The sequence below is a fragment of the Lygodium microphyllum genome, chromosome 1 (assembly GCF_053477565.2).
Source record: "Lygodium microphyllum isolate KBCC chromosome 1, Lygodium_microphyllum_v1.1.10, whole genome shotgun sequence".
Lineage (NCBI taxonomy): Eukaryota > Viridiplantae > Streptophyta > Polypodiopsida > Schizaeales > Lygodiaceae > Lygodium > Lygodium microphyllum.
In genome coordinates, this window is record NC_141135.1 from 107,544,639 (window position 1) to 107,563,977 (window position 19,339).

Sequence of the window (19,339 nt, forward strand, 5' to 3'; positions counted from 1 at the left end):
CATGAAGAAGAAAGACAGATCACTTCGAATGTGTATGGGTTATGAAGGACTCAACCAGATAACATTCAAGAATCGATACCCTTTGCCATTGATACCAAAGCTCTTGGAACGCCTTGGAAAAGCCAAGATCTTCACAAATATTAATTTATGAGGGGCTTGCAATCTTGTATGGATCAAAGAAGGAGACAAATGAAAGACAGCCTTCTGCACAAGGTATGGCCACTTCGAGTATGTTGTTATGCCATTCGGTCTCACCAATACCCCTGCAATGTTTCAACGTATGATGAATGATATCTTCCGAGAGCATCTAGATGATTTTGTAGTTATATACTTGGATGATATCTTGATACTCTTAAAAGATCCAAAGGAGCATGAGCACCATGTAAAATTAGTTTTGGAAAGCTTAAAGATAAAGGACTATATGCAAAACTTGAGAACTATTCTTTCCATCAAATAGAAGTGGAATTCTTGGGGTATAATGTCTCGTAGAGAGGAATCTTCATGGACCCCAAGAAGATCAATACTTTTTTTACCAGTAGACATCCACGTGTTTGTGAGTGTCTGCGATGTCCAATGTTTCCTTGGCTTTGCCAAGTTCTACAAGATATTTATCAAGGATTACTCAAAGATAGTCACACCGCTCACCAAACTCACACGAAACTCAAAGTTCTCATGGTCCCTAGAAGGCAAGGCCTTCTAGACTGCGAAGACTACTTTCACTATCACTGCCCCAATGAACAATGCATCAAACTATGCCTTAGGAGCCATCTTGTACCGGCATGGTGATGATGGTCATATGTATTTAGTGGCATTCCACTCAAGGAAGTTCTTTCCAGAGATAAACTATGAGATCCATGACAAAGAACTCCTTGCCATTGTAAATGTCTTTGATACTTGGTGTCATCATCTAGAGGGTGTAGCCCATAAAGTTATTATCTATACTGATCAAAAAAATCTAGAATACTGTATGGCAACCTGCATCCTCAATCGAAGATAATCCTGCTAAAGTAACTTCTTATCTAGGTTCAACTTTGTCATCACCTAGTGCCTAGGACGCCAACAATGCCAATCAAATACTTTATCAAGAAGTCCTAACTGGCACCTAAGAAGGGAGAAGAAGCTTTTGATCGACAATGAGCAACACTACTCAAGGCAGAGTACCTCCAACTAGCAGCCATCTCTAGTTGTCACCAAGACGACCCTACCTTGATCCAATTAATCCATGAAGCCCTGCCACATGATGATTTGGCCGACAATGTCAAGAGAAAAAATCAAGAGGAAAAAGGGAATGAAGTTTGTGAGTTTTAGGAAACTAATGGATTGTTATACTATAAGAATCTACTTTACATTCCTCCAGGAAAGCCGAAACTCATGGTACTCCAACAACGCCATGATACCCCAGCAGCAAGACACTTTGGAGTTAATAAAACTTTAGAGCTTATTTCAAGAGATTTTGGTAGCCCCATATGTGGAAAATAGTTAATGAATATATGAAATCATGTGATACCTAAAACAAGGCTAAGGTACCTCATCACAAACCACATGGCCTCCTGCAACCTTTGCCCATTACGCGACCATGGTCTTCTCTGTCCATAGATTTCATAACAAATCTTTATGAATTAGATAAATATGACTCTATTCTTGTTGTGGTAGATAGGTTCACAAAAAATGACACACTTCATCTGTACCACCAAGACCATCATAGGCATAGCTACTGCTAGACTCTTCCTCATATACATTTTCATATTACATGGACTCCCAGGTGACATCATCAACGATCGATCAGGGTCCCTAATTCATATCTAGTTTTTGGAAGGGCCTCCGCAACCTCCTTAGAGTCCAAGTTAAGTTATCCACAACCAATCATCCACAGACTGATGGTCAAATAGAATAGGTGAATCAAGTCTTGGAACAATATCTCCGCTACACCATCAACTACCACCATAATTATTGGTTTGAGCTCTTATCCTTTGAAGAGTTTGCTTATAATAATAGTATCCATGCATCCATCAAGCAAACTCCTTTCTTTGTAAACTATGGTCAACATCCAAGGATGGGTGTACATCTCTCTAATCAAGGAAAGAACCATGCCGCCCAAGATAAAGCTCAACAACTAGCAAATATACACCAAGAACTCAAGTAACAAATCCAAAAGGCTCAAAATCAATACAAGCACTATGCGGACTAGCATTGTCTCCAACATTTAGCATACAAAGTCAATGATAAAGTATAGTTACTCAAGCATAACCTCCAGACAACAAGGCCCTCCACCAAGCTAGACCACCAGAGATTTGGGCCCTTCACTATCGTAGCCTAGATCAACCCAATTGCTTGCAGACTCCAACTCACCAGCACCATGAAGATCCACCCAATCTTCCATGTTTCCTTGCTCGAGCCATACCATAGCTCACCATTGAGGGGGGAGAGATTTGATCCCCCACCACCTGTCCAGATTAAAGATCATGAAGAATTTTAGGTTGAGCATGTCTTAGACTCAAGGACCTCCCAAGGAGGTTGATTAGAAAACCTTGTTCACTAGAAAGGATATGACATCAACGATCGCACTTGGGGACCTATAGAATATCTCCAAAGAGTACCTCTCAAAGTTAAAGAATTTTACAAGAGGAATCCAACGAAACTTGGACCGAACTACCAAGCCGCTCCTTGTGAAACTTGTCACTAGAGGAGGGGGTAATGTCAATGCCATGATCAAGTGTACAAATCAATTCTTGCTCATGCCATATGAATCTACACCCCATGCGAACGCACCCTTAATAGGGCATCCTCAAGCCAACCATGTAAACCCACCCTTGCCATGTCATCATAGAACCTTCTAAAAGATATGCCATGTCATCACTTGCATCATCAATGATATCATCATGAAGCATTATAGATTACCTTTATCCACCCTCCAACATCTATAAAAGGAGGGGCTCGCCATAGAGCTCCTCAGTCTTACCAATGCCAAGTCTTGGGAGCTCGAGGACTCTAAACCTCCAAGTAACTTGGAGTTCCAGTTCTAGTTCTTGTCTAGTCATGGTATCTAGTCTTGTCTTATCTTTCATTATACCCATGTTGTCTTATCTAGTCCTATTGTCTACACCTATGGTCTAGAGTTGTGGGATTTTCCATATCTTGTTAAGTTACGATTGTGCCTTGTGCCCCTACATGGAATTATCTTGTAATCAAAATTCTTGTAACAAATCTTGCATCTAGTCAAGTCTCTCAAGCACAATCTAGGGCTCCCATAACAATTTGAAGTCTTTGAACCTTTTTCATGCCCACTTTCTTTGAACCCATGAAGAAAAGTCCTTTAAGATTAAGTCTTAGTTAAATATTTTGATCCACTATTTGTCTGATGAAAATCATTGTTTTTGTTAATGCTACAAACAACAAAAATATTAGTCAAATCTTTGAATTCATTACATGGTCTCTACACCAGAATATTACCTCAATCTTGTATTGAGACAAACAACCATCTCCAAGTAAGACTATTAAATCATTTTGGATAAGTCCAATTGATTCAAATCATTCTTCATGGTATATCATCTTATTTTTTAACTCTAAAGTCTATATACCAATTATCTTCTGTCTCATTACTATACAAGAGGTAACAAGAAATATTTGCTAAGAGGCAAGGCCTTGAGACTAAGGCTAAGTTTATTATAGTATAATTTGAGCTTTATCTATTGGTTGGCTCATCTATGATTTGAATTCTTCCATTTACTATCTTCTTCTTTTTGCATTATCTTTTCAAGTAGCCCAAAATGCCATGGTAGTTGCTTGCTTCTAGTCTTTTTTGCTTGTGGTTTCTTTCTCTTGAATCTCCATAGCCCTCTTCCTCTTTGACACTATGATTGCCACATATGTTGGATCCTTCATTTATTGTAAAAGCCTTCTTGCATTGTGTTAGTGATATTGATCTCTTCCTCCTCCACTTCTACCTCTGATTAGATTTTCAGCCTTCCTTACAAATTGTCAATATTGATTTTCATTTGCTTGTTAGCTTGACTTCCTGAAATCTTTATTTTTCTTAGATAACAATGGCTTGAAGATCTCCAATTGAAGAAAATTTCCCCCTTAGAGCAACAAAACTCGTGGTTGACTCCCTTAAGAACTTCTGTAATTTCTTTATCTTTGGCAATCTCTACCAATGCCAATAGTCCATCTTAATCTTGAAAACATAATCATAAATGCTTTCTCTTGTGCTTTTAGTAGTTTCATTTAACTTGGCTTTTAAATGCTCAGCTCTGATAATACTCCTATTCTCTAGTATGTTTGATAGAATTTCCCTTGCTTTCGTTGCATTTGCTGCATTCCTGATGTAGTCAACTATGTTATCATTGATATTAGTGTTGATGAGGCCTTGAGTTTGAGTTCCTCTTTTACTCAAATCATTCATTTTTTCTCCTCCATGAGCTTCTTAGCCTGTGGCATGTTGGATATGTTCAATGCCCCAACCATGGATTTTAAGGAGACAACACTGGAGCAACTCAACTTGTTTAATTGTCTGCAAAATCATCACATAGTGAATTTATAGGTTCAAATTTTGAAAAAATGACATTCAACGAGGAGACTTACTGATTTCTTAAATTTTAGGACTAATCTAGTTATATGACAACCACAATGGTGGTTTGTGAATCTACCTAAGTACCACAAAATTATCAAGATTGAAGGATTTTGAATCACCTACCAAAAATGTGAGATCCCCACTGAATGCTGCTGAACGAGAATGAAAGGACGGAATTGATAGCTTAGCTTATTGTAGAGGCAATGCATGCCTGAGAGAGACTGTGCGCACACCTTTGCACAGTAAACATGTTAGCTGATAAATTTTGGGTGTAGCTGATAGATTTTGGGTACGGTTCTCTTGTTGCTACTAATCAGTGTCCTGATTATTACTTCTGGATTATAATCCAGATTATTAAAAAGCTTGAAGCTTCTGCAGGTGTGAGTGCTTAAGCACCCAAAGATGCAGACTTCTAGCTTCCCACTTCCATCTGACTAGTTGCAGTGATGAACGAGCCACAGCACCAATCATATGCGCACAGCACTAGCCATCTTAACCAGTTGTCATCTGAGAAGCCCATTTCTTAACACAAATTGAGGCAACAAGCTTCTTTTGTCGTCAGATATGCAACAGTGTATTCTGGATTTTTAACATAGTCAAAAATAACATTACTTCTAGGCACTCAAGTTGTGAGGATTGTACCATTATGCATGACTTCATCGCTAATTGTAACCCAAAAAATTATGTCAGCCATAAGAGGCAGAGAAATCTAGAAATCACCACTACCCTTATTATGTAGTGGTGTAATACTAAAAAGATTAGGTCAGCCGTAGAGGCAGAGAAATCTAGAAATCACCACTTTCCTTATTTGTCATCACGATTATATTTATATTCAGCATGTCACATACTATTTCTTGCCACCTTTGGGTGGACAGGAAGATGGTGTAATTCTTGTAAAAGAGGAACAAAAAATAGATGATTAAATATGGTTATGGTACAAACCTTGGTCAACCCACTAAGTTGTCAAAATTGGAGGCAAAGGAGTCTGTCTCCCAAGAATGGAGGCTTTTGTATCTGGGAAATATGGTTGTCCAGGTAATTCTGATATTGTTCCATCATATGCCACAGCTACTGGATATGGCAAAAGATGGCCAGGGAGATCCACAGGCTCCAGACCAACAAAAAGATCCCATAGCTCACTCGCCGCATCATTTACATGTCTTACACATTCCAGGCTCCAAGGCTTCAAAAACAGATTGTCCAAGCGCCCCAGATGCTCATACCACAGACTCATTCTGAAACCATGAATTTGACCATGAGGTGTACCATTGCACCAACTATGAAAAGGCTGATATGCCCCAACTGCAATCTCTGTGTCTCTACCACCATCCATTGAGCGCTGATTTATGTTTGCAGAACCCAATATGATGTACTCATCATCCACTAGTGCAGCAAAAACAGAAATCAGTAAAACCTTCGAACAAGCTAAAAAATATTAATTGATGCTCAGATAAAATTCTGAAGTAAATGATGATCGTGACCCTTTAAAAAAGTGCACGAGGCACTTCAACTGTGAAATTACACTTCCTAACATGGAACCTTGAACTTGAGCTTAGCAAATTCATATCTCAGAAAACTTACCAAATACTCATCTGAAAAAACTATCTTTTGGAATGCTCATCATAAAAATCTGAAGTTAATGATTATCATAACCCATCCAAAAAGTTGCACAATGCACTTCAATTGTGAGCTTAGCAAATTCTTCTCTCAGAAAACTTGGCAAATTCTTATCTCAGAAACTACTTTTTAACATTTTGAGGATGCTGTCAAGTCAAAGCTATTCAACCGGATGGGAGATTTACTGGTACTTAGTGCAAAGTACATTTCAGTGAATCAGCATGCAGAAGAAAATAAATTTATTTGAGAGAAAAATACCACGATATATTATGAAGACCAGCTGTACATAAGCTCGGAATGACAACAAGAGCTATAGTACATGTACACTAGCAATGACACCAGAACTGAAGCATGTGGCGAAGATAGCTACAACCAACTTTTGAAGACAATAATAGCAGACGTTTAACTCGCGTGCTTGGCTGAAGCAATATTTTCCACTTCATGACTATCTAGTAGCAAACAACTATCTGGCAAGTTACAGCGTCTTTCTAGACATTCTAGCAGCTAGCCCAATTGACAACCTGAAATGTCTGTTAAGGAAGGCTATATCAGAGTGAAAACACAGCTAATTAATTTACAAATTTATGGCCAAGTTTATCTAATTAAAAACGGCCTCAAAAAGGACCAAGTTAAATTATTTTTCAATTTGTGTTTGGTAGCCCACCCAAACTTTACACAAGTGGTTCAAGGGGAGAACTACACTTTATCACTGTTGTAACATCAGAAGGTCGAATCTTGATGTAGACAATGATATGGCAGCTGATATGGCTGTTGCCAGGCAGCAGCAGCCCCATCAGTTGTGCAGGCATCAGGGCCTGCCTACTGATGTTGATGACAAAGCAAGGAGCAGGAATAGTTGTAAACAGTAGGAGCATGAGAAGGGGCAGATCACAAATGTAGGAAAGATAAATCACTGAAGCTTTGGATAATGTGGCTCCAGATTGCAATGTCGCTATTCGAGCCTCTGCTGCTGAAATAGCAGTATTTTACTGTATCTACTACTGCCACATCAGCTTCATCAGTCACTTGGTGCTGGTCCCGCTGTCAGAAGTGGTTGCAGCAATGGAAGCATAGACAAGTGCTGAAATAAACTGCTGAACACAAGACAAAAGAGAGAGAAAATAGAAGAACACTACAAAGGAAGAGAACTTGAGATGTGCTCGGGAAATGGAATCCATATACCAAACAAGAGAATGACGCATACAACAGTGAGTCACTGGATGCATGCGCACCGGCACTGGCTCCTATCTCCAATATGAAGACCACCTAAAGAATGATGATGACTGAAAGATGAAAGTAAGAGAAAGATTGTATCCGAAGTTGAGTATGAGATACTATGGGCCCTTCCAGGTGTTGGAGAAGATCAACGATGTGGCATATCGGCTGAAATTACCTCCACATTGGTGAATACACAATGCCTTTCATGTTAGTTTGTTGAGGCCTTTCATGGTGAAGAAAAAGTCGAAGGCCTAGTGTTATCATTGAAGTAAGAAGGGACACTTGCGGAAGGACTGTAAGGAGTTAGCAACCTCACAGAAGGAGCAAAAGAAAAAGTGGGATGCGAACTCCTCTAACGAGTCATCCTCTTTCTCAAACTTTTACTTCGATCCTCCGACCAAGGGGAGGTCCTAGGCATGGCAGGGATCTACTTCTTCAGATTGAGGGAAGGGCTTAATTGTCCCTTCCTTTGTTGCTTTCTAGTCTAGGTTAAATGCATGACCTAGGCTAACAATTGACACCAGATACCACCAAGTACCTGTGCAACATAACTTATAGCAACTTTTGCCTTCGACATCCTGTGATCTTCTCGGGTCCCAGGCTCATAAATTTACTCTAACCCCAATTGCACCTCACATGTGCAACATTTACTTGATCATGTGATTGATTTTTTTCCACATGTTAAGTGAGTTTTCAAAAATACATGTCCTCATGGCAGTTGCTTTGGGGTGGGATGCCTTGAGTTAAAAGACCAAAAAAAATGAGCTTAGGCTAGTACAGAACTTAATCAATTAGTAACTAAAACCTCTCTTTTTTAAAGTGCTCCTAGAGGGAGTTTGTGTCCCATAAGCACAAACCCTAATAGGGAGGACCCAAACTTTCTATAAATAGGCATCTGCCCTCCACTCAACCACGATCTCGTTTTTGTAGCTTACACGTGCCTTATCTCAATTGTCTACACCTCATACGCGAAGGATATCTCAGCCAAGCTGTTGCCCATCACTATCTACCTGTTGGCGCCTAATTTCCAACCCTCCCAGGTGTTGCTTCTTGTGTTGTGTGCTGCCTTCCAGGCTTTACCTGCAGCAAGTGACCTGATCTACACTGCTAATTGCTCCATTTGTACCTGCCAGCCTGTCCACATCATCAGCAGGCTGCATTTACTGCTGCATGACCAGCAGCAGTCTGTTTTCGCTACTAGCCCTGCCACATCAGCATTCTGCTGCATTTTGCTGTCTGAGGTGGTGCCCAGCCTACCACTTCATCACACAAACCTGCATTTTGTTGTTTTAGCCCCAATATACCTGTCTATCACACTGATCCAGCCACAATTGAGCTGCATTTGCTGCTGCCAGACATCCTCAGAGGCTGCTTGCTGCATTTCAGGATCTGTCAGACTTCAAGCTTTCACCCAAATTTCAACTGCTCCAATAGTTGGCTCCTACTCTACCATTGCTTGTACTTCATTGTATCACATTCTTCACCTCAGCAGCAGTTCTTGTATTTGCTCGTTCATCACAATGTTTCTTGTACATCCAACTTATCTGAGTATTCATTTGTCATTTGAAAATTGAGAAGTTCATGCTTTCTGCATGTTGTAAATGAACTTGTCCTCACACTACCTACTGCTACTGGTTGATGATAGCTACCCACAGCCATGATACTAGCAGCAAACTATTAAGTGACTGGACTCCCAGACACCTGCATTTTATTTCACCTAACTCTGCAATTTTCACACTAGGAACACCAAAATTGCACCTGATGTGAAGTGTATATTTCCATCTAAAACTGCTCACGTATTGAGTGAATACTCACACCACATGTGAGTAACACATCGAATGACCTGAATAAATAATTAGCCTCTTGGTAAGTTTTAGAAACCTTATCTAGCCACCTTAATGTATCTAACAATTGCGCCAATAGTGCTATCAAATGTCATACTAAGGTTTTAGCGGAAAAAACACCTAAACCATGACAAGAAAGACTTGAGAAACGGATAATAGCAAGCCTTTGCTTCAAAGATAGATGTGGATATACATAATGATTCACATTAAGGGTTTTAATAGTGGCTTACGAAATGTCCTGTCCAAGCACTAGCTACATACCAAGTTATGTCGAAAGCCCCTTTCTGCCATTAACTATTGTGCAGCAAGAGTGAAATCACGGGCTTGACATGCAATATTAATCTCTTTGATCACTTGTTAACAGATCAACTGTGCAAGGGGTGCAAGTTCAATGGTTAACTGCAAGACATTGAACGAGTATTATCTGCGTGACTAACCACACTCCATCTATGAGCCTACAAATCTATGATCTTCAATGTGGAGAATCCAGGTCTCTACATGTGATAGCTGATATCTTTGGGAAAGTCACCAGAATGGTCCTATCAAGTGTCGTGAGAAACAAGCATAATGTGCACCTAGGTCCTGAGATCTAGTCATTCTTCATCACCAACAATGAGGGAAGATCTCATAGACAATTCTTGTTATTTTGAGAGACACTTATGGCCCAATCATCCACTATCTTGTATATTGATCAGTTGAATAACTCCATTGGCATTTTGAAAATGGGATGGGGCCATTCCTAACTTTATCTGATCTTTTGTCTCAAGCTATCGTGGGGATGGTGCTTGTGTGGGGGTGTGGTGTGGGGATGATATGGTGGTTGGTTTGGTGATCCTTGAATTAAGTCTGAGAAATTAGATAAGAGGCCTCCAAAAATATTCAAGGGCTAACCAAGCAGAGAAACTGATGCCAAACTATCTCCCTAAAGGTATTAAAGAAGAGCACATAAATCTTGTAGAACATCCTTTCAATTCATTTCTGCAGATCTAGATATTTGTTGAATGCTGTTTCAAATGGTCATTAGAGTGTGAATGACATCTTGTTGTGCCTTCTAGATTCATCAAGAGCTTGCTTCAGCAATTGCTCCATCAGCAATAATCAATTAATCAACCATCACTTGTTAAAAGTGACTAATAGAAGAAGGCTTTGATAGCATGTCAAAGAATGACTAAGAGACCACAGAGATGGTAGGGTTTGCGGAGAGAAACACAAAGTGTGCACAGCAAACACTGAGAGAGAAGAGAAACTCAGAAACACAAGAACACCATGATGATGCACTGAATCATGCTATGAGAAGAAAAGCTAATATAGCAAAGCCGAAGCTTAGAATATAACTGTATTGTCCTATCTAACTCAGATGGCAGCACCTGTGGGAATCTGCACAACGAAGGGAGCGAAACACAATCCTCCAACAATGGGCTATCAAAGTAATCACTGGAAAGTGAAGAACAACCATCAAGGGAGCGAAGCACAATCCTCTAATGCCATTGGAGATGAGGAAGATGATCGCCAACTGTCAAGGGAGTAAAACACAATCCTCGAATGTCAGTAGCTGGCCTGGGTTGCAAACAAAAATCCTAGAAGCTAGAATCCCAAAAGTTAGAATGCTACAAAGGCAAATGTCTGATGGAGACGAGTTGTAAACACTAATGAAATCACTGATGCCAAGCTGTGGATGCTGTCACCGCCAAGACTCAAGTGCAAGACTGCCATAGTCAAGCTACAAGAGATGATGCTTACTAGAGAAAGGACTCCAAACGACAAAACATAGATACCACGATGACGCCAGGCAGATGGATGCTACTGCCTACTAGTGGAGAGCCTCAAGATGATAAAAACGCAAGTGGATGATGATGCCAAAATGAAGAAGACTAACACCTATGTGGGAAAAATTGATGCCCACCTAGAGAAACATGTTGCCAAGATAAGGAAAGCCTCCAAACGCAACCTGAAGCATGAAGGAAACAAGGCACCTAAAGGAGATGGTGGAGAAGGCCACGAACTGCAATGTCCTCTGATAAGGGTGTGGGCAACAGCAGCGTGGAGAGAGGAGTGTTGGAGTGACAGAAGAAGAGGGGTGAAAAACGACTAAAGTGGGTAAAGAATGAATGAAATGACAGCCTATTTATAGGCATAAGCTATCTAGGGTGGCACACCACTCTGTAGGCACCCAGTGATGAAATGACTAAAACGAGGACACCAACCCTTTTTGGGGTTGTCAGTGTGAAACCCTAAATAAAGTGTGTAAATTGAAGAAATAGTTTCTCAATACCCCCTCTCAAGCCCAAAAAGGGATGAAAAAAGAGGAGTGAAGAGAGAGGAGAAGAAGAGATAGAGAATCTCCGAGATCCCAGATTCCCACTTGAAAGGTAACCTATAATAAGAAATAGTAGATGAGATGAACTACAGAACCCTAACTCCACCTTCCTGGGTATCAATAGGAGAAATGGTTGCTCAAAGATAGCCATCCCCAAAGAGTAAATGGTGGGTGAAAAACTTCATGACGAGGAGGTGCCTCCTCTTGAAGGTGGAGATGCAAGGGCCCTCTCTGAAGCCAAAGAAGAAATAGGAGCCCCCTATTAGGGCAAAGAGAGTACATCCACCTCTGAATCCCCCTCTAAGAGAGATCTAGAATCTAAAAACTCATGGATCACAGTCTCCAAATCATCGGATGATGAGAGAAATGCAGCCAGTTATACCAAAGAAGGTATTTGCAGTGTCAAAGATTGTGAAGAACTCCCAATGATGGCCTCTCAAACTTGTAGTTGAGGGTGGGGAAAGCTAAGGCTCATACTGAGCCAAGGGTAAGCAAAGCCGACGTCTCCAATGGAGTGGACAACGAAGCTGAAGAAATGGAAGGTATCAAACAACCATGGTCTCTCAAAGAAGCGAATTGCCAAGGGGATGGTATCCAACGATCTCTCTCAATGGAGCGGACTATAGAACCACGGGTTGTCAAAGTGACATTCCTAAAACCCTAAAAGAAGTAGAAGCAACCTTCATAGCGTATTGCAATGGTCACAAGGAGGCTGTGGCACCTGGCAATCCTCCTTGTGCTCGAGAGGACTTAGTGCACATCGAATGTGTCTTATTGCCTTGAGCATAAAAATCTGAAAGCCTATGCAAAATAAACTCTGTGGCCCAAAAGGGAGAGGTGGCACAAATGTTTGGGGGAAGACACATGTACTCCACAGTATAGGGAGCAAATGTCCGTGTCAGCAAGCATCAATGGGAGGTACTGTGATGCCAGAAGAGGAGCACCCAATGGTCCGTCCATCTGCATATGGAGAAGTCATAGCACCAGAGTGTCAACCTGTAAAAGAGAGCAGAAGGGAGAGGAAGAGAAGGGTATCTCTATCTCCAAGTGATGCAGCAAAAATGAAGGGAAAAATTAGTAAATGATGCAAAACCTTCAACTTGTTTTGCCTTCTCTCATGCAAAGGATCTTCGTGGCTTACTGAGCACCTCTGGCTCTGATACCATGTCAAAAATGACTAAGAGACCAAAGAGACAATAGGGTTTGCCGGGAGAAACACAATGTGTGTACGGAAAACACTAGAGAGAAGAGAAACTTAGAAGCACAAGAACACAATGATGATGCTCTGAATCATGCCATGAGAAGAGAGCTGATACAGTGGAGCCGAAGCTCAAAACATGGCTACATTGTCCTATCTAACTTAGGTGGCAACACCTGTGGGAATTCACAGAGCGAAAGGAGAGAAATGTAGTCCTTCAAGCAATGGGCTATTGAAGTAATCACTGGAAATTGAATGACAACTATCGTAGGAGTGAAGCACAATCCCCTGATGCCATCAAAGATGAGGAAGTTAATCACCAGCTATCGAGGAAGTGTAGCATTGTCCTCGAACGTTGAGAGATGGCCTAGGCTGCAAATGCAAATCCCAAAAGCTAGAATGTTGAGAACGCAAATATTTGATAGAGATGAGCTACAAACGCTGATGAAATCACCGACACCAAGCTATGAATGCCGTCGCCAGGATACAAGAGATGATGCCCACTAGAGGAAGGACTTCAAATTGCAAAACATAGATGCCATGACGCCAAGCAGATGGAAATTGATGCCTACTAGTGAAGAGCCTCCAAAGTGGGTGATGATGCCAGCTGAAAAAGACTAATGCCTGTGTGGGAAAACTTGATGCCAAACTAGAGGAACCTATTGCACCTATTGCCAAGATGAGCAAAGACTCCAAACACAGCCTGAAGTATGAAGGGAACAAGGCACTTGAAAGAGATAGTGAAAGAAGGCCACAATTTGCCATGTCCTCCAATAGGGGTGTCGGCAATAGCAGTGTGGAGAGAAAAGAATGTTAAGAGTGACGGAAGAACAGGGGTGAAGAATGACTGAAGTGACGACCTATTTATAGGTATAAGCTATCTAAGGTGGTGCTGCACCACTGTGTGGGCACCTACCGACGAAATGACCAAAATAAGGACATCGGCCCTTTTTGGGGCTGTCAGTTCAATAACCTAAATGAAGTGGGTAAACAGAAGAAGTGGTTTCTCAACACCACTTCCCCATTAAAGTCTCCATCCTTCTATTGAACATGTTGCCGATCGGCTAGCTCAAATGGTGTCCTTTTGTTGCAAGCTTGCAACTTGAAAATGTGCTGAAATAAAGAAGTGAGCTACCTCAATCACATAGACGTCAGACTTGTACAGAAAAAGGTGCGGGGACTAACAGCCAAGTCAGATAGAACAATATTCTAGAAAGGTGACATTTTAACGGTGGTGGATAGTTCAAGTAGGAAGTGAACTTCACTTGCAATCCACCAGTGAGCATATAAGCAGCAGCAGATTGCAAGGGTGACTTGCAAGTGGCAGCTGCCTTGTAAGGGATGTTGAGGTCTTGATGGTGATGCCAAGTCCAATTAACAATGCATCTTTGACAATATGACAAAACTTAAGATGTGACTGATTAGTGGTTCTGCACTGTGTTTGAGTAGACTGCTTGGTGCAGCTGGACTTGCAGGCGTGTTGTGGTACTGGATGACCGTGCTTAGGACAGTGATCCAGTTCCTCACACATCTATGTTCTGTTCAAAATCATTGATGCCTTTCTCTTATTAAGCGCTTGAAAATTTACACCATAGCTGCAAAGATACAGCACAGCCACAAGTGCAGCACACTGTTGTGCTGGAAATGTGTGGCCGTCGTTGGTTATTGAAAATAACTTAAAAATATGAAACTATGAGTTTCCTTCTTTTTTTTCAAATAACAAAACTATAATTTTCTACGTAACCATCAGAGTAAGGACAAATAAATGCAAAGACTTTTTGACAGAAGAAAGCACAAAAAAAATATTATGAGACTTTATTGCTATCCCATGAACTGTATTTTGATGTTCTGACAGATTCAAAAGTTTTATCACTTCTAAACTACATTATACAGACATTTGAATCAAAATTGCAACCATGTTAGAGAAGAAATGTTACCAATCATAAGTTTAGAGTGTACATAAATCATGAACCGTCTACTCTCCTGCGCAAGTTTGTAGTGAGGATCGGTAGGTGTTTGTTGTGAAGGTACTTCATTGGAACCCTTGCTTTCTCGATTACCCAAGCAGAAAAAGCTTAGATAATCAGTAGGCTTTTCATCAGTTTTACCTGCAGCTCGAAGAGCTATGGCAATCTGCCGGTACATCATTTCCATGGTCTTACGCTGCCATTCAAGAATTGCTTGCACAGCATTTGAATCTGGGATCCCCTCTGGCCACATTGGGACGACTATATAGGCTACAAATCGCTCACCAGCTTCAATTTTGCTGACAATTTTGAGAACAATCTCCACAGGTATAAGATGCAGGCAACCAGCATCAGTCATGGTATCCCAAACATGGCAGCTGCCTAAAAAGTACTGATTCTCAATGTAAATGAACTTTTGGGCCTGACGGATTGCATGTATGTAAGCATCTTGGATGCTTCTCTCAATGACATGGTCTTTGCCACTAACTAGTCCCATCTTAGCAGCATCAGCAGGATTGTCAGGGAAGCCAAAAGCAGCACCACCATCAATGGACCGAAATAGTTGGGCATTCCAGGAATCAGGGCTGGATTCTGCTTCATCAATTGCAGAGGCATTGGGTGGCAGTAGAATGGGATGTTCAGTTAGGTCAAGCAAGGCACCCTCTACTCCCTGTTTCCTCCAACGCTGCTCAAAGTTGAAGACCACATCCCATGCAATGGGCCCATCAAGTCGACAATGGATGTCATGCCAAGGCTGTCGTGGTCCACCCAAGGCTATGGAGGCAGAGCGAAGAGAGCCCTGATAGAAGTCATCAGCATGCTCCACATTGAGAGTCCGAAAGAGGGAGTGGCGCTGGTCATCAAAACGGCCATCACAGAGATCAAGACCCCCAATAAAGCTGATAACTTTACGAGCCACAGATGGGGGTGCACACGGAGCATCGAGCGAGATGAGCTTCTGATGGTGGGTAAACATTGTAGAAAGCTGAAAGCCTTGAATAACACTCAAGGAGCTATCAGGAGATCGTGGGCAAAGCAAGCACTTCACCTTTGAGTTTCTGAAGAAGGCAAGGGTCTCTTCGTCATGGGTTCCCATCACCCCTTGAGGGCGGAGATAGCTAACAGAGGTCCTATCATCCCACACCAATAGCAGCACAGCCACCCCATCTGCTGCCTTTCGTTTCAACAGATCACCAAGTTTTTCCTCTTCTGCAGCCCCCTTTTGACGTAAGAGGGAAATCTGAGTAAACACAGACCATCCTGCAATGTAGATAAACACTTTTGCAGCTTCTATGGCTGCATACACATCCTCCCAGCATCTTGTAGGCTCCAAGAACCTTCCCCCCTGTAGATAAATTTTTGGCATAAAACCCTCCCTCATGTGGGCATCTTGGTAGAGCTTCACATGACATCTGCTGTGCGGGTGGAAGAATGATGGCTGAAGCATCCATCCTTCTGTGTGAGACTGGCCTCGCACTGGGGTGAACTCCAAGCTTACCCGTATCGTGCCACCGCCTCTCACCAACGTTCCATCATCGTTATAGAGCTGGTACTTGCCTTCCACCATGCCTTGACGGAGTACATCTTGTACAGGAACGTGGGCTCTTCCCACGACATGAGATCCTACTGTATCGTCATCCTTGATAGATATAACAATGGCCGAGGCATAGTGAGCACAGTAGATGCGAAACCTCTCATTCCAAACAGGATGCACAGGCTCGCCCTCCACCATGCGTGTCCTGCCGACACGGGCTGTGCCTAGGTCTACCGTTGCATAGAGCCGGCTGGGACCTCTGCCAACATGGATGGTCTGTTCAACAACACCCACTACCTGTCTTTCATGGAAGCAATGGCAGGCAGTAAGAAGCTTATTCTGCAACACAGTTAAGAGAACATGCAATTGAACCACAAAAACAAACACACACAGAGACACACACACACACCCCCGGCGGGGCCCAAAATCCGAAAATAAATGTGCAAAATAAAAATCGGACCAAGTAGACCTTAACCTGTCTGAAGAAAGTGGGTGCTTTTCCTGTGAATCTGAACTCGTTAACCAAATGCTCAGCCCCAAAGATTGTGCAGTAAAGAGTGCCGTGGAGAAGATGGAGAGCCATCTGGTAAGCTTCTGTACTCTCTTTTTCTTCTTCTTCTTCTTCTGCTAGAGAGAATTTGAAGGAAGCTAAGACTATTCACGTTGATCGTGCATCCTGGATGGATCTGAAACCTGATACAAAATGATCCTTCATGAGAGAAGACGACGGTGACATGACATAACGGATTTCACAAATTCGAGCTTAGATTTGATGATGACGCACGACAGAGAGCACTGCGAGAGACTTTTTCTGCGTATTAAATTGGCTGTGAAAAGGTTTAGAGCCGGCTAGGCATCAACTGCGAGAGACTTTTTCTGCGTATTAAATTGGCTGTGAAAAGGTTTAGAGCCGGCTAGGCATCAATTGCCTTGGCAAGTCTTCCAAGGTTCAAGTTGGCCAGGCGTGGCATGCCGACTTGAATTTGCTCCCGCAAAAAAAAGGGACCGCTACTAGTTCTCCAAGACCTGCCATTTTTACACAAACTTCGCATGCTAAGTCGACTTGATCGCCACGCGGTGGTCAAGTGGACCATTACTTACCATCTTGCCATTCTCTTTTCCTCTCCCACCTACGTGCTTCCCCAAACCCCCTTCCTCTACCAAGAACCTATTCCACTGCTACTAGCTAGCTCCACACACACCTTTATCAAGGAGGTGTAATCCCGACACGCGCCAAGTCACAACCATGCCTAGTCAAGTCCATAACCTATGTGTGGTGTGGCTTTTAGAACCTTGAACTTTACAAAATGTTGGTTATACATGGTAATTGCATGAAATTGGATTCAATAGTCCCTCTTTTTTTTAAAAGACTATAAAAGGATAAAAATACATTGCGCAAACTTTATATGCAAGAAGTCTAACCTTAGGCTTTTGGTAAATACTATATATGCTAGTTACAAGAAAGATGTTGTATCCAAATCCTTAGCTAACTCTTGCTCTATTTATGATTGAAGTGAGCTAGAACTCTCTAATGAAGAGTGTTCAACATATCATCTTGAGACATTGAATAGATTTTTTTTCCTTGAATGCCTCTCTCTACCTCAGTTTGAGTTTTCTTTCAATGTAGACTCTCGGCTTTTTAGCTCCCAACTTTCTACATCTTCCTCGTGCTTCTTCTACTACTTCTTGATCCATCTTTTGTGTCCTACTCTAGTTTCGATTTCACATTTGTTAGCTAAAACAACAATTCATAATTAAAACCTTGTAGTGATTCAATAGTTACCTAATCAGAGATTGCTTTATTTCGACATGTCCAAACATGCCACAAATAATCGCTTCTCAACCAAATCCACATTCATTAGGGGAATTCCATATATCTTCCCCAACAATAGCTCTTTCCAAGATATGGTCGTTGGGTAGTAAGGGCAAATTATGACCCACAAAAAATTCAACACATTAGTATTAGCCTCTGTTGTCGCAGCGCATAGGGTTGAAGGTCACCACAAGGGTTTGGCAAGAAAACTGGACAAGATAGATAGAGATGTGTCTTCGAGAGATAAGTAGATTACAGTGAATGTTTAAAGGTTCAAGAGGTACTTCAAGGGGTTCGCAGAAATAGAAGACGTAGAAGAATACTCACAAAAAGAAATAGAAAATGTAGAAGAATACTAACAGAGACAAAGCTTGTCAGTTTATTTCTGCATTATGAGAGAATAAAAACTCATGTAGACAAAAACATGTATAAAATAATACCTTCCTCTATGCTGCTCAAATCGCCAATCTGATGCCTCCATTGGCTCCGAAAGGGGGGTGAAATACAAAGACACCTAGCCAGAATTCAGCCAGATCACTCCTTCTTCATCTCCCACTTTGGAGTGCTGTTCACTGCCTGAAAATAGCAATCGCACGTCACGCGATTTCGCCAATCTCTCTTTTTACATAAAATCCTCTCAAATTAGCTGAAAGCTACATGCTTTCTTTTACATGTTATCATAATCTAGAAGTTGTCTACAATTTTATGGATTTTTATAAGAGATAATATCTAAAATATCAAAAATTACCTAAAACTTGTTCAACAATCTAATATCTTTGAACCATGGATACTAACACTAATGTCTAAAATGGTATTGGCTCTCTAAATCAATAAGAAAGCCACACTCTAGATTTTTTTACACGGTGTGCGCATAGCGGCACGACATCCACCCCCTCCTAACCTGCACATCCTCTGGCATGTGCCAAAGTCTTACGGATCTGCAATGTCAGAAGAAATATATTCTGCCATGTCAATGTCTTCATCTTCTGTCTCTTCTTCTTCTTCTATGTCTTCATGCTTTTGAATTACATCCAAGTCTTCTAACTCATATGTTGAACTTTCTCTTCATTTGAAGAGCTTGATTCTTTTTCCAGCTACGTATATCTTTATGCTGGTCCCATCCAATTCAACCACAATGAATATGTGGCATTGTCATGAATGGCCTTTACCACATATGGGCCAAATCAACGCTTTACCATCTTTCGAGAAGCGTTGTATTGATTATCTAGGCTGCTGTCATAGACAAGCACCCAGTCATTTT

General features: G+C 41.5%; 1 protein-coding gene across 1 annotated transcript; it reads right to left on the reverse strand.

The window, feature by feature from the left end:
- Positions 1-5,206: 5,206 nt before the first annotated feature.
- On the reverse strand, positions 5,207-17,148 carry LOC148041512 (phospholipase D alpha 1-like). Its single transcript, XM_087680424.1, has 3 exons — positions 16,741-17,148; positions 14,702-16,562; positions 5,207-5,953 (listed from the first exon to the last, which is right to left on the reverse strand). Exons 1-3 carry the CDS (start codon positions 16,846-16,848, stop codon positions 5,526-5,528), a joined length of 2,397 nt encoding a protein of 798 aa, XP_087536550.1. The 5' UTR covers positions 16,849-17,148; the 3' UTR covers positions 5,207-5,525.
- Between the last annotated feature and the right edge of the window lie 2,191 nt (positions 17,149-19,339).

Excerpts from the sequence above, each read along its gene's own strand:
- LOC148041512 (XM_087680424.1), bottom strand. The coding sequence starts at position 16,848 with ATGGCTCTCCATCTTCTCCACGGCACTCTTTACTGCACAATCTTTGGG. Across the intron at positions 16,563-16,740 it reads CACCCACTTTCTTCAGACAG|GTAGTGGGTGTTGTTGAACA; the intron begins GTTAAGGTCTAC and ends CATGAAAGACAG. Across the intron at positions 5,954-14,701 it reads ACACTCTAAACTTATGATTG|TGGATGATGAGTACATCATA; the intron begins GTAACATTTCTT and ends TTGCTGCACTAG.